Source organism: Limanda limanda, chromosome 17, assembly GCF_963576545.1.
Source record: "Limanda limanda chromosome 17, fLimLim1.1, whole genome shotgun sequence".
Classification (NCBI taxonomy): domain Eukaryota; kingdom Metazoa; phylum Chordata; class Actinopteri; order Pleuronectiformes; family Pleuronectidae; genus Limanda; species Limanda limanda.
The window spans coordinates 13,784,191-13,811,818 of NC_083652.1; the positions used below are offsets into that span (position 1 = coordinate 13,784,191).

Genomic DNA, 27,628 nt, shown 5'->3' on the forward strand with positions numbered 1-27,628 from the left:
AAGTGTTTTATATTCTGACAGCTTGGTTCATCTGGTGGTGAGTGTTGTGCAGGAAGTGGGGTCACAGGCAGGCAGGTGATGGAGTGTGACGCTCGTCACTGTAGAAACTCCGTTGTTTCTGTTCTCGTCTTCTCGCTCGTCCCAGGGGTCGGCCCCACCGCTCTCTCACCGGCTCTTCTGGTGTGAACACACATCCGTTGGTTACGCAGGAGGAACAACGTCCCCACGTCACCCTGAAAACAGATAAACTGACAAAAAGACACACAGGGTTGATTGAGCCGTCTGTCAATAGACGTCTGTCCACAGCACCAGCAGGAATGTGAAATGTAGATTAGTAGAGTGAAGGAATTCAGCTTCGTCTGCTCAGCTGTTGTGAAACATTATTTTTACTCGTGATGTAATGAAGGAGACTGATGCTTGTGTCATACATACTGTCTGAAAGGAAAATTAACCTCCCAGTCAAATTTTGATTTCATATTCTGTATCATTTAACAAATTGTGGTTTGAGATACAAATATGCCATCCAAAAGAAATAATCTGTAAGTATTTGACTGTTTTCAGTAGTAATACATTGACATGACCAAACAGGGAACATGTATATGTTAAAACTATTTAATTAATTTGTATTTAAATGTCAAAATGACCCATTTAATTATAAAATTGACATAAATATATATATATATATATATATATTTATCTGTATCATATACTGGACAGAAAGGCTATATCTTTATATCCAGTCTCTGATCAGTACATGGATCCATCGCACAATGTTCAGTATAGATGTTCAGAGACACTCATGTTTGTATGGTTTGTGTTACAGATCCTGAACCAGGACATGAACCTCCTCAGAAAGTAGATCCTCCAGCCTCAGGTCCCCAGCTGCCGTCAGAGAACTCCGGTCTGACAGAGATGTTCCAGAGCGCCGCAGAGGCCTCGGCCCCCTGTGCCCATCTGCACCCGGGGGATACAGCCCACCCAATGTGGGAGCAGGGCTTCACTGCATGTAGGGGCTCTGCAAAGCATGATGGGAAAGAGGAGGACAGAGGGCTGATGACGAGGGGGCACAGGATCCCACTTCCTGCCACCGAGCTGGGTGGAACTGTATTGGTTACAGCTAAAAGTGTGTAATGTGTGTGTGTGTGTGTGTGTGTGTGTGTGTGTGTGTTAGCGTATGTGTGCGTGTGTGTGTGTGTGTGTGTGTGTGTGTGTGTGTACTTTACAATGTTTTCCTGACTGCATGCAATATGCACACTGAACTGAGATGTGATGCAATATCCTTCTTTCTTTCCTCTTGACCTAAGTTTTGTATTTTTATTATAGTTTAATGTATTTTACTGCAAAGACAAGAAAACAAAGAAACTGCTGTGGAACCGTTGCCACGTGTCAAACATCATTTAATAAAACACAGAACAAAAATCATGACAGAAACATTTCCTGGTGTTGTGGCGTAGAGGAGAAATGTTCTTGACACATACTGAGTGGATCCAGCTCCACTGTCTCTGCAGCAGAAGATTCTATTTACACGGTAAATAATTTAGTTTAACTTCCTCAATCAGCGAGCGTCCAGCAGAAAACATGGTAACAACAACGGAGAACTTTTTAAAGTAAAGTCAGCGAGAGTCCATTTGATATATATTGGATTCCTTGTTTTAGAGAGAACTGACTTTAACTGATTACGTTTTTTGAGAATTAGAAAAGTTGTAGTATCGAAAATAACTCTATGGTAGACACTGTTGAGATATCCATGTTTTACCTATATCCTATGAATAATATCAGCTGCATAGTATATATAATCAATAATGCATAATACAAAGTATAAACTGTCACTGTAGCCTGTGTACACTGAAACAACATGTATATGATAGTTGGTTCTTCAAACACACTGTGTGCCAGAAAGGTGGAACTTAATACCCAGACCATACTTTGAATAAGCTTATAGCTGCAACTGTAGTACACAAACGTGTGTCAATCTGATAATAAAATACAGTTTGGGTAATGTTGTGATTATATCAAATGTCATTTGCTTGCGCGCTCATATTCGCTGCATTAACACACACACATACAGGATGTAGAATGAACTTATGGGACCTGAAGTATCGCTCAACAGGACAGAAGCCTGCGATATCTAGGCAAATGTCAAACTGCTATTACTTGCATAGATGAGTGGTGTCCGTTAAAGGTTTTCACTCCACTAGCAGGTATTCAAATGCTTAATATCTACACAGAAAAGACGTTGTTGAACTTTCATTACGGGGTTTGCATGTAGGTAGCGTTGCCACATCTCAAACACCCAGTGGAGGACTCAAACCTTCCCACCTCTGAGGTGCACGTCTTCTATTGGACTCAAACCTTTCCTCATGCCAGGTGTACGTCTTCTATTGGACTCAAACCACCCTCATGCCAAATGTACTTCTCCCATCTCAGGCCACACCCAGTTTCTCTTTATATAATGTGTTGTAATTTGTCACTCTGGGTTTCTTCAGACATGATCCAGAGAACCTGGTGACGTGTCCGGCAGAACCCCAGAGACTCTGTAAGTATTGTTCTTATACAATAAACTTATTACTGTGAAACTTTTGAACATGGAACTTGTCTAAACTCATTAAACCTTTCCCATTTGAACCTCGAATCCATTAACACGACGCTGTCCGGCCCAGACGAGACAGGGCTCGACAACAGTAAATAATAAAGTGACGAGTCTGGTTACAAAACAATGGCCTGTTCCACATAGTTAAAAATATACATATATATTGCCCGTGTTTTCCTTTTAATGTCCTTTTGGTTGTTCCATTCTTATTATAACAGCAGGTCTGTGTGAAACTGGGTCAGTGCCACAGAATCAAAGAAGAATTAAGCTTGTCTATGACATGGATTTGTGCTTTTAATGAAAAACAAGACAATGTCATGAAGTGGTTCATTTCTGGTGACAGAGGGATGGAGGGAAGGATGTGGGGTTTGTGAGAAGTGAGAGGAATCGATGTCGGGGTAGAAAAAGAGACACGAACCCTTTGGCAGCTGAGTTTATCGCGACATGAGCACATGAAAGTCTCACCTTCACCAGTCCTGCTCGTTCCAAAACTGCTCTCCAGTCACTCTGCCCCCTGGTGAGCGGAGCTGGCCTGTGGAACCAGCTGATTCAGACAGGACACACACTTTTGCAAAGTCTTGTTCACGGGCAGATGAAGGGTTCCGGTGGAATCACAGGAAGGTGCTGGGGTTGTCAGCGACAGCCAGGTGGAAGTACTCGGGCTGGCCGTCGCTCTGCACGCTGCCGCTCGTCTCCCGGCGCCGGACCTTGGTGGACAGAGTCTTCCTCTTCTCCAAGCCCTCCCTCCCCCCGCCTGCCTTCTCCAGGCCGGACACTATCATCTCCGCCAGGTCCTGCTGGAGCCGCTGGAAGTTCTCCCTGAGACAGAAGCAACAGGATTAATACAGATTAAGGATGTACATGTGGGAAGAGGCGACTTTTCACATTCCCTTCAATAACAAGGCGTTCATTAGAGTAGGTAGTAATGATAAGAGGATAAGGATTGTAGCTCTCAGCTCTTATCATGTAGTAGATGTGTCTGTAGATGTACTCACGCTGTGGGGGGTGTGGGCAGGTTGTATTTCCCCCCAGTCACCCCAGTCAACCAGTACGTCATCTCTTTACCTTTACCCTGTAAGTCATTTACACAAACACACAGGAAATTAAACCAGGAACCGCTATCTGCACAGTTTACACTACACACATAGAGCCAAAGCAAACCTTCAGGTACGTCTCTCCTCTGGTTTCATATTCAAACTCGCAGTCCGTCCTCTGCAGGATGCTGATGGTGGAGTGGCTCACGTGAATCCTCAGAGCTGGAGAAATATAACAAGGAATCATCAGAGAGTCAGAATCTCATCTTTCTTTCCTTCTGTAGGGAAAGAAGATCAGGAGCTGCGACTACATCACGAATACAGTGTGTGTAAGAGTGTGTGATTGTGTGTAAGTGTGTGAGAGTGTGTAATTGTGTGTGTCTCTTACGCAGGCCTGTGGACTCCATGCGTGAGGCCGTGTTCACTGTATCTCCGAACAGACAGTAGCGAGGCATCTTGTTTCCCACCACTCCTGCCGCACAAGGACCTACACACAAATGCACACAACCTTCAATCACCTCATTGTCCTGTTCACTGATAAATGTTGTATCTTTTTAAAACACATTTCCATGTTAGCATCCTTTCTAACGGCTGTGGCAATCTGTTTGCTGGAGTCTGATCTACTATTGGCCGATCATTATTATAAATGAGCAACTACTTGGTTGAATAGGAAGGTTATAGTTTGTATTAAACCAGATAAAAAGCTGTTACCTGAATGCACACCAATACGGATCCACAGAGGGATCCCAGGCAGGTGCTGCAGCTCAAACGTCCCCACAAAAGACAGGATGTCCAGGGCCATGTGAGCGATGTCCACTGCGTGCCTGTCTCCGTTGCGTCTGGGCAAACCTGACGCAACCATGTACGCGTCTCCTATCGTCTCAACCTGAGAGACAGAGGAGGAAAAAACATTTTTAAAAATCCACCACATACACCGAGTAACCTCCACTTCTTCATTCATCCATTTCTGTCTGTGATAACTATGCCTCAATAACCTTATAGACGTCGTGGTGGTCCAGGATGCTGTCAAAGTTCTTGTAGATGTCGTTGAGCATGTCCACCACCTCCATGGGAGTGCTGTAGTGGCAGAGCGTGGTGAATCCCACGATGTCGCTGAAGTAAACAGTCACCTCCTCGAAAAGCTCTGGCTCCACTCGGCCCGTCTCCTTCAGTGATCGCACCACAGGGCTGAGGAGAGAGAGAGTGACATGAAGACTGCTGTCAGGTACACGCCTGGGGGGGGGGGGGGGAATCATGGCTTTTATAACCAAGGGGACATCTTGGCATTACGTATATCTTTTAGCTTTTTCACTTAAAAAAGTCCTGAATATGTATTAAAATATAAACTAGAGGTCTTATGCCTCCTCCAAACAGGGTAGTTTCAGTCTATGCTTGAAAGATCTCCAGACTCATACGAGGCCACTGTGACCTTTGACCTTTGTCCACTGAAATCTAAACCAGTTAATGTGTGAGTCCTAGTGACAACTGGTTAAAATTTAAAGAAGTTCAGATATCGTGAGGCCACCGTGGCCTTTGACGTTTGACCACCCAAATCTAATCAGTGAGTCTAAGTGAACATTTGTGCTGAGTTGAAACCTAAAAGAGTTTTTAAGATAATGTTTTCACAAAGGAAGAGAGGGGTTGTGTTAAGGTCACTTTGACCTTTGACCTCCACATTCTAATGAGGTGTTCCTTGAGTCCAAGTGAATGTCTGTGATGGATGTGATGGGACTTCTACGTTTGTTGAGAAGAAGCTTAACCTTGAATCTTCAACCACCAAAATAAACCTTTAGATCAACATTGGACAACTATAACTCAAAAAGTCTTTCTTGCTTAAAAACATTCTCTTTAGCTGCTAAATTGTCCCTTATGTCTTGAAGTTTGTCTCTAAATATGTCTGTCAAACATCTGGCGCTGGGAAGGAAAGATAGAAGTGGGTTTGTCACACATTTCTGACAAAAAACTTGAAAATAATGCTCATGATACAAGTTTACAGGTTTGAATCAGTCTAAACTAAAATGCTTTACACAGCTGGGGGACCTTCAGGGGTAAGAGGCCTTTTCATTTCAACATGTGACCGAGGTCCCTGTCTGCAGCCACGCTCACGCACCCGGGCAGTAACATGAAGTTGAGGCGATCGGCTCGGTCCCTCTCAGCTTTGTACAGACACGTCCTCTCCTCCACCAGACGCTCCAGAGTCCTGGAGTAGTTCTGCAGGCGACGGATCAGATTGTCCATGTACGTCTCAGTGGCTTGGTTGTGCAGGTTACTGAGAAATACAATACATTTATATAAATATCACTACTCACATTCTTCATATTCCTCATTATGCAAGAAGAGAGCTGCATTAATCAACATTAAATTATGGCCAAAAATATGTGGACATCCCTGTCTTTTCTGCCACGGCACGAAAGACTGGCTTTGGAATGAGATGATAAACAATCATGTGTTGTATTTATATAATTAAGCATGTTGTATGTTAGGAATAATGAAAACACGCTAAACAAACGTGTGGGTTTGACGTACCTGAAAATCTTACCCAGAGTTCCCTCTATTCTTTTAAAATCTGGCCTCCGTTCTGGGTCTTCGTCCCAGCAGATCTTTATGAGCACATACAACTAGACACACACACACAAACACACACACACACACACACACACACACACACACACACACACACACACACACACACACACACACACACACACACTCCAATTTAAATAATTTATTTGAATCCAGAGGGAGGTTGTTCTCAGTGAGTAAACATCAGGCTCAGTGTGTGACGCTGCGTCCTCGTCCGTGTGTGTGTGTGTGTGTGTGTGTGTGTGTGTGTGTGTGTGTGTGTGTGTGTGTGTGTGTGTGTGTGTGTGTGTGTGTGATTGTGTGTGTGTGCGTACCTCGGTCTCATTCCCTGACGCGTTGTCGAAGTTGAGGTGAGGTCTGAACATGATCACATCGGTTGGATACTGAACTCTGTGGATCATCTCTGAGGAATCAGACCAACGTCAGGTAAACAAGGTGAGTGAGATGTTGTTGATCAGCTGGAATAGTCTTGTGGTTTATGGTAGTATGATATGATATGATAGTGTGATATACCTATAATATCCGAGCAGTTCTGTGTGTAGAACGGGTCTTTCCTCATAATGATTTCATGGGCAATAATAGCGTAGCTGTAGACGTCACCTTTTTGAGACACCCCCCCTTTACGTAGATGCTCGGGGGCCGTCCACACATCTGAGAGGAGGGGAGGAGAGGAGAGGAGGAGAGGAGGAGAGGAGGAGAGGAGGAGAGGAGGAGAGGAGGAGAGGAGAGGAGAGGATGAGAGAAGCTCATGAGAGAATGAGCAGTTTGTTCTCAGTGTTTACAATCTTCCATCTCGATGATGGAAGGCTCAGTCTCACCTCTGCCTGGTCTCAGGATGGTGTGGCAGCCGAAGTCGGTGATCTTCACCACCATACGGTTGTCAACCACACAGTTGGTGGACTTGAGGCGTCCGTGCACTGCAATATTACTGGAGTGGAGATAGGACATTCCCTGCAGGAGAGAAGAAGCATGGAAGGACTGAATAAATAAATGCTGAGGGAATAATAAGTCCTGTAAAATAACGTGAGAGTGTAGTTAGTTTCCTATGCTGTCCGTCATAGAGAGGAGCTAAAGGAACACACATATAAAAAATTAAAAAAAACATTTTACAAACCTTTGCTATGTCATACATGACTGAGATCTTGAATTCCATATCCATGAAAGTTTCGTCAGGGTAGGAGATCATGTCGTTCAGAATTGTCTGGAAAAAAACAGATAAAGAAAATGTTTACTACTGTGCTGTGCTTAGTTTATGGATCTGTGTGTGTTCTTTAAACTGTGTCCATCACTCATGTGTGTGTGTGTGTGTGTGTGTGTGTGTGTGTGTGTGTGTGTGAGCTTGTGCTCTCACCCTGAGGGATCCCCGCTGACACAGCTCAAACACCCCAAACACTCCGTACTCAAACTTCACCGTGCCATAGAACTTGGTCAGGTTGTAGTAATCGATGCGCAGCAGCTGAAACATGAAGACGTGGCAGGAGAGGAGAATCAGTGAGGAGGAGGAACTACTTCCCAGTGCTGTGCTTTGTAACAACACGGAGGTTTTCTCACAGTGTTGAGCTCGATCTTCTGGTCCTCGTTGAAGTCGCCGTCTAAGTGCTTCAGCTCCTTCAAGATCACAGGCTGGAGAAGAGAGAGAGAACACGGTCACACTCTGAGAGAACAGGCTCGACAGGATCAGGTCCTTCTGCTGATGAGGTTGGATGCCGGTACCTTCTTGTCATATCGGCCCCGATGGGAGAAGTACTTGCTGTCCTTCCTCTTAACTTCATCTATCTGTTGTATAAATACAAACAAAGTACAGGAAGAGAAGAGAAGAGAAGAGTGTTACTCACACAGTACCGTCTTTATGGTGACACTGGGGAACTATTCAACGCATTACACTAGAATATTACTGGGAAGTACCTACCTAACTAAAGTAACTATAATTAAAAGATATTTCAGAGGGAGCCGTTACATTTTTCTCCACACTATTTAAACAAGTGGTTCCCAAATATTTTGTCCTGTGACCCAAAATAAAAGTAAAATAAAATATAAAAAGAGTTAAAGAAAAGTCATGTCTGCTTTATACTGCTACTACTACTTATAATAATAATTATTATCATAATGTTTGTGAGTGATGCCATCTACCTTCAGTGAGACTTCCTTCTCATCCAGTGGACCAATGAGGAGTGGGTTGATGTGAGACCACTTCTTCTGCATAAGTCGTTCTTTCCTGTTCTGCCTTAATAACACAGACACACACACACACACACACACACACACACACACACACACACACACACACACACACACAATGAGTACGGGAATTACAGAATTATGTGAAAGCTCTGTAACAAATGTTCACTAAATCAACATCAAATTCACAATTTTTATTGATTTCTCAGAGAATAATTCATAAACCTTGATAAAGAAGTCAGACACATTCAGAGGACTGATATTTATGAGTGTGTGTAACTTGCTGCAGATCCAAATAAAGCCTTGTGCTTTGTCTAATAAGAATAAAGTGCAGGTGACACATGTCTCCTCTCTACCTGTAGAAGATGAGAGCGATGGCCGTCACCACGATGACGCTCACACTCAGCACAATCACAATCACATCCTGCATATTCAGACCTGGAATCAAACAGTGACCTCATCAGCACAACATCCACAGTGACTCCTGGAATAAAGAATATCGCTGTACCATCACGTTTTTCTAATTTTCATTATATTATTGAATATTAAATTGTTATTGTTATTAAAAATACAAATGCAAACGTTGCTGTGAGGTTATGAGACAGTGTGTTTTACTGGTTGGTTGTTCTGGCTCGTCTTTAGGCAGTCGGTTGTCTTTCCACGGCAGGACGGGGTTGGGGTTCGTGACTCTGGATTCATTACGCGACGTATCAAACGCTAACAGGGTTTCATACTGGAGGTGAGACAGAGCAGAAGAACAAACGTTGACCTTCACGCCGAACTCAGGCGAAGTGGTGACAGTGTCCACGGCAGGAGTCTCACCCTGCCAGTGATGGGGGAGGTGTAGAGCATCGAGAAATTTACATCCCTGTCGCCGTATTCATCAAGCACGTAGTGACCTCCCATACCTGCAAAAACCAAACACACTCTGATGTAAAACCACCGAACTTAAATCGATGTGTACAGAACCTTTAACTTATCTTTGTAATGGAATAAATGACTGCATATGTTGCAATTGTTGTCACTTTATAATAGTGATCTACTGCACCCCTATCCTGCAGGCTGTGCCCCTTTACTTTCAACCTCCACATGTGTTTAGTTTGTGTTCACTCACTTCACTTTGCATCATAACTCAGGTCATGTACGTACCGTAAAAGGAGGCGTTTCCAAACGGGTTGAAATTCAGAGGCACGTCTCTCGATGCCCTGTTGTGTCGCTGTTCGAGCATTCGTTCTCTCAGCACTTTGCCAAACAGCAGCGTGCCGTCGTGATACCCGGCCACGTAGTCATTTATCTGCTCATCCCAGTGGAAGAGAAAGAGTCAGAGGCCTGCACCATAGTGGAAACTCTTTCCTTCCCAGAGTTGTTTGTGAGTTGCAGCTCACCGTGTTGTTGTATGTTGAGTTTGATTCAGAACTGTAGTTCCTCGGTGGCAGAGTGATCACCAGCACGTCCTTCATGTAGTTATTGGACATCGTGTTGATATAATAATCAGGACTGGAGGACGGGAAAGAAGACAAAGGATTCATGTAGGTCCACGATTTCAAAGGCAAAAAGGCAAAAAGGCAAAGTCGTGACCAGGCTTACTTGTAAATATCGAGGAGAATGAACATTATGTCCTTGTCTATGTGTTCCGCCCTCGTCTTCGCTGAGACGATCTCCTCACGGCTCCCACACAAGATGAAAACTGAAATAATAAACCAGTTTCATGTTTGAGCTGTACTGCTTTTCCAGTTTCTGTACAGCATCTGCGTTCCGCTCTCATTACAGAGGAATATACTGTTTTCAGGTCTTCAGGGATGAAGCTGACATGTAACTCAAACAACCTAAACACTACCCACTGTTGCTGAGTCTGTTCGGGGACTTGAGGGCGTCCCTCAGCTCATCTTCACCACGCAGCATCTGCCTTTTGGTCCCTGTGGCAAAGTTGGCCGAGGGGGCCTCCAGAGCGTTGATGTACCTGCAGAGATAAAACAAAAAATACACTGGTAGATGCTGGAGAGGCGAATGAACCTTGGTCTCTGAAGTGATCTGCAGACCGTGGCCTCTCACCAGAAGCAGTCCTCGGTCACGTTGCTTGTAGGCTTCTTGTAGACGTACACGGTACTCCACGGATCTTTGAACGGCAAAGTTTCGTTCATGAAGTTTAACAGCAAGTCTGAGATTTTGCGAGCCGGAGGCAGGATCCGGGTCAGTTTGGGCTTGTAGTTGCACGAGAGGCCGAAGCTCCCAGCGGAGATGATGGGGATGCTCAGGCTCAGGCCAAGCTCATCACTGAGGCAAATGACAAGGGGTCGTTAAGTGTGGGATACAAACTGTGTGGTTAGGGTTAAGACTGGGGTTAGGTGGTCCCTGAAATGGACCTATAGAGAGAAAGGAAGTCATACTCACTCCACTAACTGGAATGTGGCGTAGGTGCACGAAGGCCCCAGCATGACGCATCCCACTTCGTTTTTATCCTGCGTGATACATGTAGTTATCGTTTCATCAGAGGTTTTATCAGTGCGTCACTCAGGGTTTAATAACAGCATGAATCATCTGTGATTTCAGTGGAGTTGTTCCACCTTTAGTTGCCCAGAGGTCTCACACAAGCAGATGCAAGAGCCACAACACAACTGCAAAGGTGACAACACAATGGAAAACACAACCACAATGAAACCAGCGAGGTTGATACTTGTCACATTTAGGTTTTACTCTACAGGTGATTGGATCACAACCTGAACCGAAACAACTCAAATAGACAAACAAATTGACCTCACGCTTCACCGCAGTCGCAGAAAGTGACTCTGCTCAGATCAGAGTCAACATCCATTGTCCATCCCTTCCATTGTGTCTGTGTTTCCATTGTGTGGCTTTGGCATTTGCGTGTTTTCCTTGTGTCAGACGTTAAAACATTCAAATGACTTGTGTTGATTATACATTTAAATGCCACAGATCAAATAACACCTGAGGAGATTAAACTTTGTTATTCGTGTCCACTTCTCTGTTCACAGAAGCTCACACAATGCCACCACACTCACATGGAGCCTCTTGAGGATGGCCACTCCCTCACAGGTGCTGCTGCCGCAGCCCTGCCGGTTGTACACGGTTGTGTCCACGCCGCTGAAGTTCGCCGTCAAAGTGAAATTTAAGTCTGGAGTTATGGGAACAAGATAACAAGAGTTATTAATGTTTTTTTTAATGACCTCGTTACACTTTAATCTAATCTTTGTTTAGATTAGATTAAAGTGATGTATCGTGCTCTGGGGGGGATTTTGGAAATGAAAAGAAATAATGAAAGTCATAGTTTTAGGATGTTGATTTAAATGCTCGACTAAAACCAAAGTCTTCCTGAAGACTCCTCTAGTTCGCTGGTCAGGAATCAAACCTACACACTTGTTTTGGTGTTCACCTCAATGAACTGAATTGGTCCGTAACGCTGAGTTTGGAAAGTTACATTTAAGAAAATTGTTATTAAACCTTTCAGATTTTCTTCTGGTTTTGTTCTGATCTCATTAACCTGAACACAGTTTATTATTGATGCTGCTGCTGTTTGTATTTAGAGAATATTTAAAAACGTGCTAATTGGCTGCAACATCTGTGGTTTCGAATCCGAAAGGAACTTTAGTTTTATATCAAATGTCTCTTTTCTCTCTGTCCTCTATGCATGTTTCTTATCTGCTTCCTCTCTGGTAATACCAATGGTTCAGAAAGCTCTCAGATTATTTTGGATTTCAAAAGGCTGCTATCAACAAGCTCTTGATGGAACTGGACAGATGTACAACCAGAGCAATGGAACATAGTGTTTCCCTTAAAGCTGTAAGTGCAGTTACTTCCGCCTTTTAGAGGAAATATACCATTTAATTAGTTTTGTACTTCTCTCCACATCCTCGTCAGCCATCTTGGTGGCTTCAGTCATAATATCAAAACTGCCATTGATAAAAATAACTCAACCTGTCTGTGATTCTCTAATTTGATCTTTATCTAAAATAGGAAATAGTCCAAAACAGATCTCATCCATACAAATAACAGTTTGGGTTGCATCTTGACTGACGACCTCTTCTCACTCACACACACACACAGTAGATTAAGAATTAAGAATTGTTATTATCTGTAGGATCCATTGAGATTCATGCAGGAGCTCTCAGTCCATACCGTTGGCAATGTTCTCCTGCTTGTCCGCCTTGATAGCGTCTTCCACAGCCGCCTGCACCAGTGGTCGACTCCACTCGTACGTGTTGTCCTCCAGCAGAACCACATTAATGGTGTATTTACGACCGGATGACAAACAGTCGTCCAGCATCTTGTGGCCGACCACCCCCCCTCCTATCAGCACTGCCAGGTGAAGTAAACTGAGTGCTCTGTGCATCTTGATCCTTGGGATTTTCCTCGTCCGCTCAGAAGTCTCCTCCACCGTCTCTACATGTCAAGAAACAGATAAAACTCTGCTCAGATAAAAGAAAGCTGCTCCTTAAGTTCGTCCGCCTGAACAGATCCTCTCCATGGACAACGTACGTCCAGAAACAGAAGGGAACTCTTCGTGGACTAAGCAGAAGTCAATTTGATTCAGTCGTCCAGCATCCACAGGCGAAAGGACATAAACTTCAGTGTCAGATAAATATTGATTTGAGCCTCTTTCAGTAAATATGGCCGGAGGAGAAGAGGAGCAGACTCCACAGTTGCTCCACTGCTGCGAGACGGAGATCAATAATCCTCCACCTTGGTACGAGCTGGTCTACCTGTCCTGCATGTGTTAATGAACAACTGGGAAGTGTCCATGCACCAGTCAGAGGGAGGGTGGGGCAGGAGGAGCTCCCACACCCCCTCTGGATTGACTTCTCTTTTAGAAATTCACGAAGATCATAAGAGTTCACTGTGTTTCTCTATGTTACATCATCTAACTGAATAAAATCAGGGATCATTCCCAAATATCCATTCATGACCAGGTTTGTCTGCAAGTAAGTGTGAGAATAAAACCCCCTCTTTAATATCTTTGCAATGACAAGAACAGATCAATTCTACTTTCACGACTCAAAAAAACCATATATGTAGATGGTAGAATCAGTGCTGACTAATATTAAGCCCTTAAACACAATCAGGTTTGTTGTAAGGACAGACAGAGGCGGGGGAGGCTTGTGTGGTGAGAGGAGCAAAGGTCAAAGGAGGCCATAAAAGTGAGGGCTTGTGTGGAGCTGATAAATATTGTCTGTAATAAAAGCAGGGCGGATTAACTCTATAAAAGTCAGTATACCAGTCACACCTCGTTCTGAGGAAACCAGCTTTGATCCTGACTATGGAAAACTGCTGTGTTTTGATCACAAACATCCACTGAAAGCCTTTTAATCACTTTCCTTATTTTTCATTAACTCTTTGGCCCGTGCCTCCTGTAAAAATTGTGTGAAAATAAAAGGTCTGACAGCCTGAGGTGATGATTCAAAAACCTTTAGAACCAATGAACCAATTCTCAAAAATATCATATTTACTAGTTGTAGTGAGTTTCAGGAAACAAATGTCTTGCTGAGAGGCTGACGCCGGGAATCAGGAAGAGTTTGAATGACGCACTAACCAGAAAGAATCACTGACATGCGAGAAATATTTATTTAACCTGGGAGGGGGGGGGGTAAACCAGGTAGGATGAAGGTTTCTAACTTCACGAGTCAGTATAAACTGAAGTAGCAGTGTTGAAATACACATATTGTTATACTGGTTAAAAGTATATTGTTATGTTATTGTTGTTTCACAAACTAAATGTCCCAGCTCTCAAGCAGGTGTAGCCTCACGTCATTTCACATTTCTGGTCAGATAATTCACAATCAGACTTTTACCTCTATCTGTTTTTGTCATATGAACCAGTTACACGTGTTTGTGTTTTATGTTTTACAGTCTTCACTCTGAAGTCCTGAACCTTGCTTGTACGACTCGTGACTGAATCCTCTGTCTCACACTGTTCTGATGCTTTTCTGCTGATAAGACGGATTTAAAGGACCAGAGCTGCAGATTTAATACAATATGCAAGTAGGAGTAATGCAGGAACGTGAGCGTCCATCTCTGGAGCCAGTGTTTGGTTTGTCCAATCCCGGCTTCTGTAGAAACATGGCGGTGCAACATGGACCCGCTCCCTGAAGGGCTCATTCTATGCTTAAGAAAACACAATAATCATTAGTTTCAGGCGTTTATACAGGGATGAAAACATGCTTATTGATTTTATATTTCCTTTCTGCCAATAGATCCCCCCTGAATCCTTCACGCTGGTCCTCTGGAGAGTTATCTTCAAGCTTGAAGCCACAATCACATGGAATTCCCTTGTGAAGTTAGATATTTGTCAGAAATAAATTACCCTCCGGAAGCTCTGCAGCGAACAGTGTGACACATGTATCCTGTTGGATTTCCTCATTCAACACCAAAAGCCCCGACATTATCATACAAAGCAAACAAATGAAAATGGTCTAATGCTCAACGTTTCCTCCAGAACCTCCCGTCCTCTCAGTGTCATCACAGCGTTTCCTGTGTGTCCACCACCTCACGGAGTCGTAAACGTCCTAAACAAACACGCCGTGTGACGTTGTAATAGCACGGTGGGTAGAGGCACAGCCATTTAAACCGTTTATTGAGAGGAGGCTTTCCATCTCAGCAGAAGCTGTCGTATTATCAGGCAGAGGAAGTGAAAACATCTCAAATGGGACAAAACTCTTAGTTTTATTGTCTCTGCGCGGCCGTTTAATAGCAAGTGAACGCTGTTAGTGTCGCTCTGCAGCAAATGGGTCCAACTGAGCACTTTCACCCTCAAAGGGAGATAAGGTTATTTCCAGTCAACTCACACGTAGGCCACACACGCACGCACACACACACGCACGCACACATACACACACACACAGGTAAGTTGATGTGAAAAAAGTATTTTCTGTTACACCCTATTGAACCCATTACAAACTTGGATGCCAAAGATTTCACAGAGATTATATACAGTTATAAATATGACATGTGTAACTAGAAGGTCATCATTCCTCAGCCAAGGCTTACCAACTTTCACACACTCATAGTTATCAGTTCCCTAAATGTCCCTAGAGGTGCCAGATCTTTTCCATCAAGATCCAAGAGTTTTTCCCTGGGAAAGTTGTTTTATTTCTTCTAATCTACGTTAACATAAGTCAAAAAAAGTTCCTGATCCTCCCCCTGATTCGGATCCACACCAAAGTTTTAATTCCGTGAGTTGTGTCAAAATCCGTTCAGTACTTTTTATGAGATCCTGATGACAAACACACAAACCAACCAACCAGCTGGAGGAAGAACAAAACCTCCTCTGTGAAGGGAATTAATAATTTACTGTTGTTTTAACAATCCTAAATCATGTCACAATCATTCTAAACTCCGAAATGTTGAATATTGTGAGGATTTGAATGTTGGCCCCGATGTCTATTTAACAATAACTAAAAACAATTCCCACACAGACACTATTTATTCTTATATTCATCCAAATCAACAGTATAAAGCTGAGTTACCCACTTGTAAATGTTAACACAGGAACAAATGCAACAGAAAGTCAGGAAGTGTTGAAAGACAGACAAACACTGTGTTGTTTGGGTCTTAATCTTGTGGTTTTTCTCGAGGACAGATAAAAGAAAAGGTTCTTATCCTCTCAATAAAGGTTAAAGTTGAAAAACCCCGTCTGCCGGAGCTGGAAGAAACAAGCTGATGATAAAGTGGCGCCTTAAAATTTCAGAAGCTAATGATTAGTCTGTTTATGATAAGTCCGGCTGCCTCCTTGCTCACATCAATTACTAATTGCTAACTTACTAATAAATCAACAGCCCGTAAATGAGAGTCCTCGATGACACCGAATCGTTCGTGTTTCGTCACAACGAAGCGACTCTGAAGCTGAACACGACTCTGAAGCTGAACACGACTAATCACCACGAGGTCAACACAACCCGATACCCTACATCTGCCAAGACACACAACATGTGTGTCAACTTCTACGCCGAAAGGGGTCACACAACTCCGAGTTGTGATACTTGTTTAGATTTATGAGGGCTATGAAATGCAGAATAGATAAAAAACATACCAGTGATTTATGGTGCCAGTATTAATCCTGTTCCCTGTTGCAAAACTGCCACAGACCTGAATTTCCACCAACAATCAGCAGAGAGAGTCCAGGTGACCAGAGGAGATCAATCCACCGACAGACCAGCCCGTTATACTACCGCTGATAAAATGTATAACTCAACCCATCGGAAAAATTATAAAGATATAAAGTACAGATATTCTAATTCAAAAAACATGTAACAAACAAAACAACGATAATAATAATTATAATACACTGCTGTGCCTGGTATTTTTTTTGTATACAAATTGTGGTATAGAGTAAGTAAAGTGGTAATTTAATGGTTTAAAATACTGAAAATTATGATATTATGATCAAAACTAAAAAAAACAAGTCGTTAAAAGTAATAAAGTTTTAGGGAGGAGACATTTTTGTCCCAAAGCTGCTGCCAGGAAGTTTCTTTAACAAGCCCTGGGGGTCAAGAAGACATTTTTAAAAGAAAGATGGAACCTTTTAACTCTTCATGCCATAATTTGACATTTTTAAAACTGACAATGTTACATATTAATCTTAATAAGTTGTGTTAACGTGTCGGCTGTGTTTCCTCGACTGATGACGACTACAGCAATTTCCACTTCTGCTTTGACAAACTGAGGTGGAAATAAATGTTGACTCAGATACTTGTAAAGCAAATATTTGGGTTATTGTCATATGTAATGAACTGGAGGGCTGTTTGTTAAGATCATCACCTTAGTGAACACAGTGACACAGATGTGGGACATGATGTGCACAGAAATGTAATATCTAACTTGGAGTTCTGGTTAATGGCCTGACACAGCAAATCTGTCCCTGTGACTTTTGCTTAGATCGTTTCTGTGTTAAAACATCAAAAATCAACCCTCTTATTGTTTTATGTTTTCACACAACTTACTCACTGAACCTGAATAGACCATTAACATCTGAAATGTGAACGAGCACCTCTCCCACATGGTTCCAGCTCGCCCTCTCTCCCACTCTGCCCCCTTGTGGATGTGTTGGCTCGGTTGAGATGGGACCATAAGGGTGAGACACTGCAGGGTTGTGGTTGAAACCAGGACGTCCATTCATACATTGTGTTTTTATGTCTTTGGTTTGTAAAGAGTTTACGTAAAGAGCAGTGTGATAAAGTTCTATCTTATCTCAGATAGGTTCTAATCTGAACTGCAGATCATTTTAAATGATCTAATCTAATCTCATCATGATCTTACCTGGAGAGAGAAAGGACAATAAACAGAACATATCTATTCCTTATGTTTCGGACGTATCTGAAAATCTCAGGAGGCTCCCGAACAAAAGTTACATTCTCGTGCACTTTGAAACTTTCTGTGAATGATGATAAAACACATAAGTGTACGCAGGTCAATGCAGGAACACACAGAGTTCCACAAACACACAACACAACACGGTAAAGTCACCTCCTCAGGTCTGGTCTCCTACGTCTGAGGAACATGGGACAGTAACCTGAACATCCTGAGCTGGGACAAAGAAGCTGAACACATCCAACTGAATAGAGGAGGTGGTCTGTGACACCAGTTAAAACCAGTTTAACAAGCACTCATGTGAGTTGTTGGGGTCTCGTTAGTAGGTTGAATACACTCATGTGACTCCATAGACTCAAATAAGACCCAAACTACTTTAGATGTGTGAAGCCTCTCTATGTGCTGTGGACACACCCAAGAAACAGACTCGTTTACAATGTGAATGAACTCTGCAACAGTGGTGGATGCATGTTTCCATTGAAAATAATGAATTTGTGAGCACAAAAGACACAACATCTGATCAACGCAACCACAAACAAGTATGTTTCTGTGCTCGGATCCACTATGTAGTGTACATGAGGCCTGAGAAGTCAAGCTAGGGGGTAAAAAGTGGTGATACGTCTTCAAGAACCTCAATCCGGGCCAGTGTCCCTCTGAATAATAAAGATGTCCACCTTTGCATTATCAAGTGAATCCAAAGCATCTCGATCGCCCCCTAGTGGCTGGCAGCAGTACAGCTCACAAATCCCACCTCCTTAGGAAAAAGGCTTCTATTCCAATCTGTGGAATGGAGGTCAGTGAATATTACTCCGTGGGATATAATGCAATAACCTCAGAAAAGTGTCGTTGAAAGTCTTTTGTAATTAAGAAACTATAACAAACATAAACCTGCAAACCAAATCAACATCTGAGCAACATTCTGCATATTTATTTATATAAACGCTATTATATATTCAGGTACAGACTTGAACCTCTGTTCTTATTACTTCACTTACTCAGGTTTATTATTCATGTTTGTCTTGCTCTTCTCTTGCTCTTCTCATTGGTAAATAAGTTCTTTACATGTTGTGTTTGTTTCCTGTTTACTTTCCTCTGCAGAGCCTTCTCTCGGTCCCGCCCCCTTTACCGACGTCACGCCCCGTCCCCCGGCTGTGATTGGCTGTCGGCCGGTCTGCCCTACACTGTTGCAAAAGCGTCCTACACGTCGTGCACGAGTGTTTGTGTCGAGTGATCCGAGCCGAGCCGAGCCGAGCTGAACCGGACCGAGCCGAGACAGCTGCAGCGGAGAGACGAGCAGGAAAGAGGAGGAAAGAGGAAGAAGAGCAAGAAGAAGAGGAGTCACCGACATCTGTTTGATTTATTCCTTCACATCAGCTGATTTCTTTTTTTTCCTGCTCGTGAACGTGATTAATTTCATTCAATTTTGTTACTATTATTATATTTGTCGCTCGTGCACCTGAAAGACTTTGTGATCAGAGGGGACATCTGCACACAAGGACAACTCTGCAGAAGAAGAGGAAGAAGAGGAAGAGGAGGAAGAAGAAGATGGAGAAATCAAACGGCTTCTCCTCGGACAGAACCGTCCTGTGCCTGTTCGACGTGGACGGAACCCTGACTCGACCCAGAGAGGTGAGTTCTGCTCATTGTCACAGTCCTGGGGACCGTGTCCCGACCTGGTTACAGACTCTTAACCCAAGAGGACAATGTGTCTCCCTCACCTCACACTCGGTTTTAACTCCTTACTGCAGCTCCTTCCATTCCCCTGCACCAGCACCACACTGTGTTTACTGATAGAAGGTGTGTGATGTGGTCATGTGGGTTGATATCTTGTTTCCCATCTAAATACACACAGACTCTGACCTGAAGTGACCACCTCCTGTGCTTTTATGAATCAATATATATATATATCATCAACAATCTATTAACTTAGGTTTTTTCCCATTAATGTTGTGTCTTAAAGGAGAGAAATCATCTTTATTTTTGTGTGTTTGTGTAATAATTTGTGTGTCCTCCTTGAGTTTGAATGCCTGGGTTCACCTTAGGTAAGGTGTGTGTCTGTGTCCAGATATTACATAACGCAGCCTCCTCCTGTGTGTAGCTCACACTCTTTTCTCCCACATGGTAGTAAGTTATGGATCTGTTCCAATAACCAACACCTCCCTCAAGAGGAACCCTGCAGCTGTGTTCATTGTTTTCTGTGTAAGTTTAAATGTGTGTTCTGACTTGTGTATTCTGCAGAAAATCGACCCCCAGCTGGACGAGTTCTTCCAGACTCTGAGGAGGAAGGTAAAGATCGGCATCGTGGGCGGGTCGGACTACTGCAAGATCGCAGAGCAGCTCGGGGAGGGAGACGATGGTGAGCTTCCTGCTTCCTGTCTAAAGAAAAACAGATGCTCTACACACTGTCACTCACTAAGCTGGATCACACCATGTGACCTGACACTTTTTACTGTACGCTCTGAGAGCAGAAGGGAAAGAGAATGGAACCCGACTTCATCAGACGATGATTACACAACAAGGGAAATTACTTCAGCCTTAATAATCCTCCCGTTTCCTGTGTTTCATCTCATGAGGCTGCGTAAGAAATTATTTCATGGATTCCTAGAAGCGGTTTCCCAACAGCACGTCCATAGCCAAAGTTCAAAATAACCAACACACTAAATTTAACCCCCCGTGCCTCTTGCTGACATCTGAGCTCACGCGACTCGACCCCAGTGGTTAAGTTAACCGTTATTTACCAGGGACCCGATCACGCTGGCACAGTGACCCGTCCGCTGCAGTGCCAACAGCGTTCCAGCTGAGTTAACACAAACACACAGGCACAGGCCGGCTGAAAACCTGTGGGTCAGTAAATATGAGGCAGTAATGTGCCAAGAGAGAGGCCGGGATGGGGGGGGTCATGCCAAATGTGCCAAAGGTGAAGCTTTTCATATTTCATGATGCTCCCAGTCCGAGTGGTTGCAGTTTCCCAAAGGCTTACTCACAGAGCAGTATAACAAAATGATATCTTATCTCGACGTACAGAGACAAATAACTATTCACTCCCACTTTCACAACAACAGTCTATTAAGGACTGTGGGAGGAAGCCAAAGTACACAAAGAAAACGCACACACACAAACACACACACACACACACAGGAAGAATGAGTAATTTGGGATTTGAACCAGGAACCTCAAGGAGCCCTAATTTAACTTCAGAGGAGAAAATAACAATACATGGATAAAGTGATCATCTATCAAAACATGTTTTAAAGCGAAGAATGAAAAGTTTTCTTACGTCGTTATGTAGTAAGAGTTATGATAATAATAACTAATGAGGAATCAGTTAATAAAGTGTCACCATCTACTAAATAATCCCAATTCAGCCGTTATTATCGTCTTCTAAATCCTGGTTCAAGCTGAAGCAGCTTGGTGCTGATTGGCAGAGAACACACAGGCCTCAGTGGGAAGGTCACACAGATTAAAGCTTTTCCAGGCAGTGTAATGTTCAGTGTAACGTGCACCCAGGGAAATATAGTGTTCTGTTTCTGTTCCTCTGTATTAATAGCTGAGGTCGGACGCTGAGTTTGCAGGTTGTTAAAGAGCCAGGTGAGAACATGTAGTTTCATCTCTCTCCTCCCTTGCAGTGATTCAGAAGTTTGACTACGTGTTTGCCGAGAACGGGACGGTGCAGTACAAAGACGGGAAACTCGTCACGAAACATGTAAGTGCACGCCGCCCACAGTGTCTCCGGGTGTGGAGAAGAATCCGTGGGTCTGCATGCACGTAGGCACTCTGCATCTGATCACACACAACGGTACAGAGCCGAGCATTCCATCTTTATTAATGATGCTTGTTTTCATGTCGGCAGGCGATTCAGAACCAACTCGGGGAGGAGCTTCTGCAGGACCTGATCAACTTCTGCCTCAGCTACATGGGGCTCATCAAGCTGCCAAAGAAAAGGTGACACTGACCAAACCCACACGACACATCCTTACCTCCTTTTCGTTTTTATCGTTTTTTGCGTTGGTCACGTGTTAGAAACGTCAACAACTCGCCCACTCGCTCACTGTGAATCCTGCGGAGACTCTCCTGGTGTGTTCTCACTCAGAGATTATCCAGAGGTTTAACCAGGGGCCCGGCAGGAGAAACTCTCACATCTCCGGAGAATGTCAGGAGATTATCTGGGGATCATGCATGTGTGAAAGCAGCTCTCGTCACTTAATGCCCTCAAGTGGACACACACACCTTCACCTTCACACACACACACACACACACACACACACACACACCTTTATCCCTGGAATGCTTGAATACCAAACCTCCTTATCAGCACTGATCTGTCGAAGCAAAACAAATGTTTCTCTTTGGTTCACCTGGAGTAAACCCAGCCTGAGTTATTTTAAACTGTCTTTATCTTCATTTCATTTCCAGTAGACCAGGAAGAGCGAGTTGCTTCTCCTGTCAATAAAAAAAACCCACGTTTGAGCTTGTTTATTTTAATATAGAGCAGGAAGTGAGATCAGATCAAAAGAAAGCAGTGAAGTGTGAACTGTCATTTAACCATTTCAACTCCACCTGCAGGGGGACGTTCATTGAGTTCAGGAATGGAATGCTCAACGTTTCTCCCATCGGTCGGAGCTGCTCGCCGGAGGAGCGAATCGAGTTCTCTGAAATCGACAAGGTAAAACATTTTGTCATCAGCACGTTATTTTGTCTCTGTGAGAGAGAGAGAGAGAGAGAGAGAGAGAGAGGGAGAGAGATCTAACAATGGTGAGGTTTCAGCTCAGCAGGTGGGTCATTGATTGCCCACAGAGCCGATATGGAGGCAGGAGAAAGCAGCAGAGGAAGCAAAGTTTAAACGGCCATGTGCTTATATTTCATAAGATCAATTCAACAAAGTCTATCAGTGCCAAAGAGCGTCAGAGCCAAAGTGTTAAATAATCACACGTCTTTTTCTTTCTCTCCTCAGAGGGAGAAGATCAGGGAGAAATTTGTTGCAGCACTGAAGGTGAAGTTCGCTGGAAAAGGTCTACGGTTCACCAAAGGTAAGAGAGTGGAAGAATGAATGATCTTTTACAGAAGTTTTCTGTAATGCAGTCGAAAAAGAGTCGACCCCTGAAGTCACCAAACGTCATTTCAATCCGGAGAGACTCTTTCAGACCTGCACTGAACTCCTGACTTTCTCCAGAGGGGCTGGATGCAGATCCTCCAGAGGTTTCACTCCAATTTAACAGGCGTGTTGATGACGTTTCTAAGACGTTTATGAAAATCACAAAAACACAAGAAGCTGCACAGAAGGAGATAAACACAGAGGGAGAACAACAAATAGGTTTCAATCTCTACATCCTCCACAGCAATGTCACCAAACCCCTCTCAATATGAACTCTGTCATTAGATATGAAACAACGTCCTCATCCTCTTCTCTGCTAAAGGCCGGAGATCATTAGACGCCTGAACAGCCTGCAGCACCTCACAGAGCACGTAAGCAAACATCCAGTCTCCCATTCGCCTCACTGCTGCCGTGCTGCCAAACAGGAAGAGGGATAATAGTTAACTGACAGCTCCTCACGTCCGACACGTCCTCCTAGCAATCGTAGAGAGCGAGAGGCAGCAGGGCCTTCTCCTCCAAAGCACGAAAAACTGGTTTGTCATTTAACTGAGCTGCTGGAAAAACAAGGCCACCTATGAGCTGGTTTTACCTCCTCAAGAGACAAAGTTGAGTCTCAGTCTGTCTCCGGAGAACGTGAGGAGATCATCCGGAGTTCAGTGCACGTCAGAGAGCAGCTTTATACGACCCCAAATCTGCATGTCCATCACAACATACATTATATTCTGTGAAGCACCTTGTGATCTTGTTTACCACTGGCGTTGGGTCATGGGTCAGCTGGACGCCATCGATACAGTTATCCTTGAAGCGGACAGTGAACTGTTGTTGTGAGCCGCCGCCTCTCAGGCCTCAGTTCTTCTCCCTCGCTGACGCACACACAGCAGTTTGTGCTGCGGCCTCGCGGACAGAACAAACTGGAGGGGGGGGGGGCCGACACCAGCACAGAAAAACTCCTTGTCTGTAGTTAAAGAGAAGCCATTTGAAACGTGTGTGTGTGTACATGTCTCATATAGTGGTTTAGATAAGATAAGATATTTTCCCATATTCAACTTGTTTCTGTCTATTTTTCTCTGGTATTTTCCCTCTATTGTGTCCTTGAACACAACATGTGTAGCAATCTTTATGTATTGATTTATGATCGGGTTGAGTAATAGTGGAGTACGCTCACACACACATATGCTGTGTCAGCAGCTCTGCTCAGGTAAAGTCAGGCCCCTGCAGAAGAATCAAGATCTTTCTGTTCTGGGTTTGAAAGCTTCTGGGACGGAGGCGTGTGTGGGGGCGTGTGAGGCTTTCAGTCCTATTATTGGCTCTTTAAAGTGTCAGCTGAGAGACAAAGCAGTGGAGTCGGAGGAGGGAGGACGAAGTGCATAGAGGAAAGGGGGCGGGGGGGGAACTCTGCAGGAGAGCTTCAGCCTGATTCCACAGCTGAAAGGTCGCAGCTATCATCGGGCTCAGCTGAGCAACAACAGAGTTTTTAAGTGGCAGAGCAGGATGAGCTGAAATCACACATTGCAAACTTGTCTTTGCTCGGTCAAACATTAACACACTGTTGTTTTCATGCACAGTGTGTCTTTGTGTGGACACGTCCTCAGAGCTGTGTGTCTCTGCTGCAGCTGAAAAGCCTCCATCAGCTGCTCGGGGGGTAAATAACGTTTGTTCTGCAGAGCTGAAGGGGAAGTAGTCACCAAGATATGGAAGAGACTGGTTGTAGAGATATACTGTAAAGTCAACATGTCCCCAAAACAACTTGATGAATGTGCATTACACTGGTCCTTCAGAGGTGGAGAGTGAATATAACTGTGGTCCTCTGGTTTCAGGTGGACTCATCAGCTTTGACATTTTCCCCGAGGGCTGGGACAAGAGGCTGTGTCTGGAGAGGCTGGAGAGAGAGGGCCTGGACACCATCTACTTCTTCGGCAACGAGACCACAGATGTAAGTTCATGTTGAGAAGTGTAGAGCTACATGCTTCCCTGAGGACTCAGCTTGGGTCCGGACACAAAAAACAGAATCCCTATCGGTTTTGGCTCAGATAGTTCTGAAAGCCGCGGCCCGAGCTGCACTCCTCTGTGAACACTGAGGTCAAACAATGAGGCCTCTTGATGAGTGTTATCACATTCTTCCACTGCATGACAAAGATGTTGGACAGGGCCGAGGTCAGGGAGCCGATGAGGGAGTTTGCAGAGTGTTACAGTGTTTGTCCAGGTCACATGACACAGTGGTAGATGACTGAAAGAATGCTGCTCTGATTCTCTCTGCAGGGAGGAAACGACTTTGAGATCTTCAACGACCCGCGGACCATCGGTTTCACCGTTTACAGCCCGGACGACACGGCCAGAATCTGTCGGGAACTTTTCTGTGACGCTGCACCGAACGAATCCTGACACGCCCCCCCCTTTTACCCACAAGCCCCTCTGAACTGTGGGTTTCTGCCCATATGACTGTTTTTTTTATGAAACACTAAAAGGTACCACTACTGATTTTTTTATTATCCTTTAAACTTTTGGGGTGATTTGATCTCCGGGGTGATTTGTGAAGTTTTGTTTTTAAAGGGACAGTAACTCAGTAAGTGTTACGTGAAGAATTGTGTTAATAATGTGCCAGAAGACGTGTTGGAATGTGTGTAGCATGCGACAAGCTAACAAAACGCTTTGAGATTACGAAAGAAAAGTTAATACTCTAGTAGAGTTTAAAATGATGTTTTGCACTAACGTTGAGATAATATTATACCAGTAGTTGTTGAATTCTACTGAAGCACGAAGAGATGATATTAAACAGGTGACTTTTGCGAGTCTGTTTTGGACGTGAGAAGAAGGAAGCGTTGAAGAAGACATTTCCTCCTCGAGAGTCGAGGACTAATGAATCATTCCAGATGTTGTGTCGTGTCTGAACTGGAGGTAATTTATTGATGGTGCAATCCCCTGAATGTCAAACGAATGTGTTCACCTCACAAAGCTGCTGGAAATGAAAGAAGCTTGATGTTGTATTTATATTTAAAACTGAAAATTACTGACTTAATTAATTCATCTTATCCAGGGAATTAAGTTACTCTGACTCTGTCAGGCAGTAAGACCACTTTTAATCTTTTCTACAGCTGTACCAGGATCTGCTCACTGACTGTTCTGATGACTGTTGCTATTTTTTATTTCAAGCTGTGCTGTTTCCAACAACAGCGTAAAGGGTCTTTGTGAAAATACCTTTTTTAATGTTTTTAAAACTGCTAGTTTCATTTTACCATAACAAGTTAATCGTCTGTTTTTCTGTTGTTTGTCAGAAAAGTAATTTCTGTGAATAGGAGGCTTTTGATAAGTCGCCTGTAAACACTCCATCATCATGTAAACACAGGCTTCACTTCTAACATGTCACTGATTCAAACTCATTTATGAATTAAAAAAATATTTCAATTGACTGTAATAAATCTTTTTTGATAACATCTCACTGACTTCAGTTCTTCAGCTTCTTTATAAACCCAGTTAAACCAAACTTTACAGCAGGGTTAGGCTGTAGAGTCTCCTCCCCATCTCACCACTGGAGGGCAGCAGACATGTTTACGTCCTGTCCACATAGGGTCTGGAAATACATTTTAATTTTGGACTTACAGGAAATCCATCTAGAGGAGGGGCTAGAGCTGATCCCAGCCAAAAAGGGGCGCAACACACAGAGACCAACATTTAAAATATATAAAAAGGTATTATGTGTTTGTTTATAATTAAGACTATTTTGAATCCTGTGATTTTGATGCCAGTGATTTTGATTCAAAAAGAGACATTACATCCTGATCGTTGGGCTGATGATATCACTGTGACATCATTATGGACAACATTTAAAGACTTTGAAGGAGTGAAGATAATAAGTTGTGATGTGAATTAATGTTTGAATTTGTAAAATAAATATATAATCATAAAGTCATAAAGAGACATTTCATCATGACCATGGGGCTGATGACGTCACTGTGACCTCATCACAGTGGCATCATCCCACCTGACAACCTGAAGAAAGACAGGGTCAACGAAACCTGTGGATCTGAAAATGCTTTAATGTTCTTTCAAGGCTCACCCCCCCCCCCCCCCCACCCCCCACCCAACTGTGGCTCGCCCACTAAACAAAGTGCGGTCTCTGATTGGACAAACCAACCGAGGTTCATGTCAAACTGATTCACAGACAGATAAGATGAGATGAGACGAGACTCCATGGGACAGACGGGACAGAAATGATGTGAAGTTCACAACCTGAATGACAAACAACATTTCTGAGACAGTGACTGTATCGACAGCAGATATCAAGTAATGCAGCTCATCGTCCCCACGACTCACACACAGACTCAACTTCTTTCCAACAGTAGAAAAAGAGATTTAGGAATATTTTTGTTTTTCGTGGCTCCAGATTCTTCAAAAACAGTTCACAGTTCAAATTCCCGACGTGCAAGCTTTTCACTGTAGTTCCCAAAACATAGAGCTTGTTATCTGAGGACACACAAATACATATTTCAAATAAATAAACACAAGCAAGACAATACAACCATGGATATGCGTTTTCTTTCCAAGGGGAAAAATCTCTTTTCCATTCACAGGAAAAACTGAGTACATTTCTTCACGTTTTTGAAACTATGTTAACTTATCATCATATGGTTTATTCTCTTCAGGTCCTGCTCTCACTTTAGGTTTGTCTGGATTCCCAACTTCTAACCTTCAAAATAAAGCTTCTAAATCACCCCAATATGGTGTTTTCATCTGGTGACCTGCATCTCAACAGAAGGAGGTCACAAGAGGGTTCAACGTGGAGTTTAGCATTTGTATTTCTATGTTCTTCATCCACTAGCACGTGATTTGCTTCTC

At 43.5% G+C, this 27,628-nt stretch overlaps 2 protein-coding genes across 2 annotated transcripts; one reads left to right on the plus strand and one right to left on the minus strand.

The window, feature by feature from the left end:
• Positions 1-1,376: 1,376 nt before the first annotated feature.
• Positions 1,377-18,757, minus strand: gucy2ca (guanylate cyclase 2Ca). The gene is made up of 28 exons (XM_061090555.1): positions 18,699-18,757; positions 12,520-12,783; positions 11,406-11,518; positions 10,777-10,844; positions 10,438-10,659; positions 10,227-10,345; positions 9,973-10,072; positions 9,771-9,882; positions 9,535-9,679; positions 9,208-9,293; positions 9,001-9,118; positions 8,742-8,823; positions 8,338-8,431; positions 7,921-7,983; positions 7,759-7,830; positions 7,559-7,663; positions 7,322-7,408; positions 7,026-7,158; positions 6,721-6,858; positions 6,522-6,610; positions 6,151-6,242; positions 5,735-5,893; positions 4,620-4,812; positions 4,336-4,510; positions 4,013-4,111; positions 3,752-3,846; positions 3,586-3,662; positions 1,377-3,409 (listed from the first exon to the last, which is right to left on the minus strand). Exons 2-28 carry the CDS (start codon positions 12,731-12,733, stop codon positions 3,202-3,204), a joined length of 3,258 nt encoding a protein of 1,085 aa, XP_060946538.1. The 5' UTR covers positions 12,734-12,783; positions 18,699-18,757; the 3' UTR covers positions 1,377-3,201.
• Positions 18,758-18,917: 160 nt separating this feature from the next.
• Positions 18,918-26,226, plus strand: LOC133023540 (phosphomannomutase 1). The gene is made up of 8 exons (XM_061090606.1): positions 18,918-19,332; positions 19,942-20,059; positions 21,330-21,406; positions 21,554-21,645; positions 22,267-22,366; positions 22,655-22,730; positions 24,613-24,728; positions 25,055-26,226. The coding sequence occupies exons 1-8, from the start codon at positions 19,249-19,251 to the stop codon at positions 25,175-25,177; spliced, it is 786 nt and encodes a 261-aa protein (XP_060946589.1). The 5' UTR covers positions 18,918-19,248; the 3' UTR covers positions 25,178-26,226.
• The last annotated feature ends 1,402 nt before the right edge of the window (positions 26,227-27,628 follow it).

Coding starts and splice junctions, on each gene's coding strand:
- LOC133023540 (XM_061090606.1), top strand. CDS start 19,249: ATGGAGAAATCAAACGGCTTCTCCTCGGACAGAACCGTCCTGTGCCTG. Junction 20,060..21,329: donor GCTCGGGGAGGGAGACGATG/GTGAGCTTCCTG, acceptor CCTCCCTTGCAG/TGATTCAGAAGTTTGACTAC. Junction 22,731..24,612: donor AGGTCTACGGTTCACCAAAG/GTAAGAGAGTGG, acceptor CTCTGGTTTCAG/GTGGACTCATCAGCTTTGAC.
- gucy2ca (XM_061090555.1), bottom strand. CDS start 12,733: ATGCACAGAGCACTCAGTTTACTTCACCTGGCAGTGCTGATAGGAGGG. Junction 9,119..9,207: donor CCTCCCCCATCACTGGCAGG/GTGAGACTCCTG, acceptor TCTCACCTCCAG/TATGAAACCCTGTTAGCGTT. Junction 4,511..4,619: donor ACCACCACGACGTCTATAAG/GTTATTGAGGCA, acceptor TCTGTCTCTCAG/GTTGAGACGATAGGAGACGC.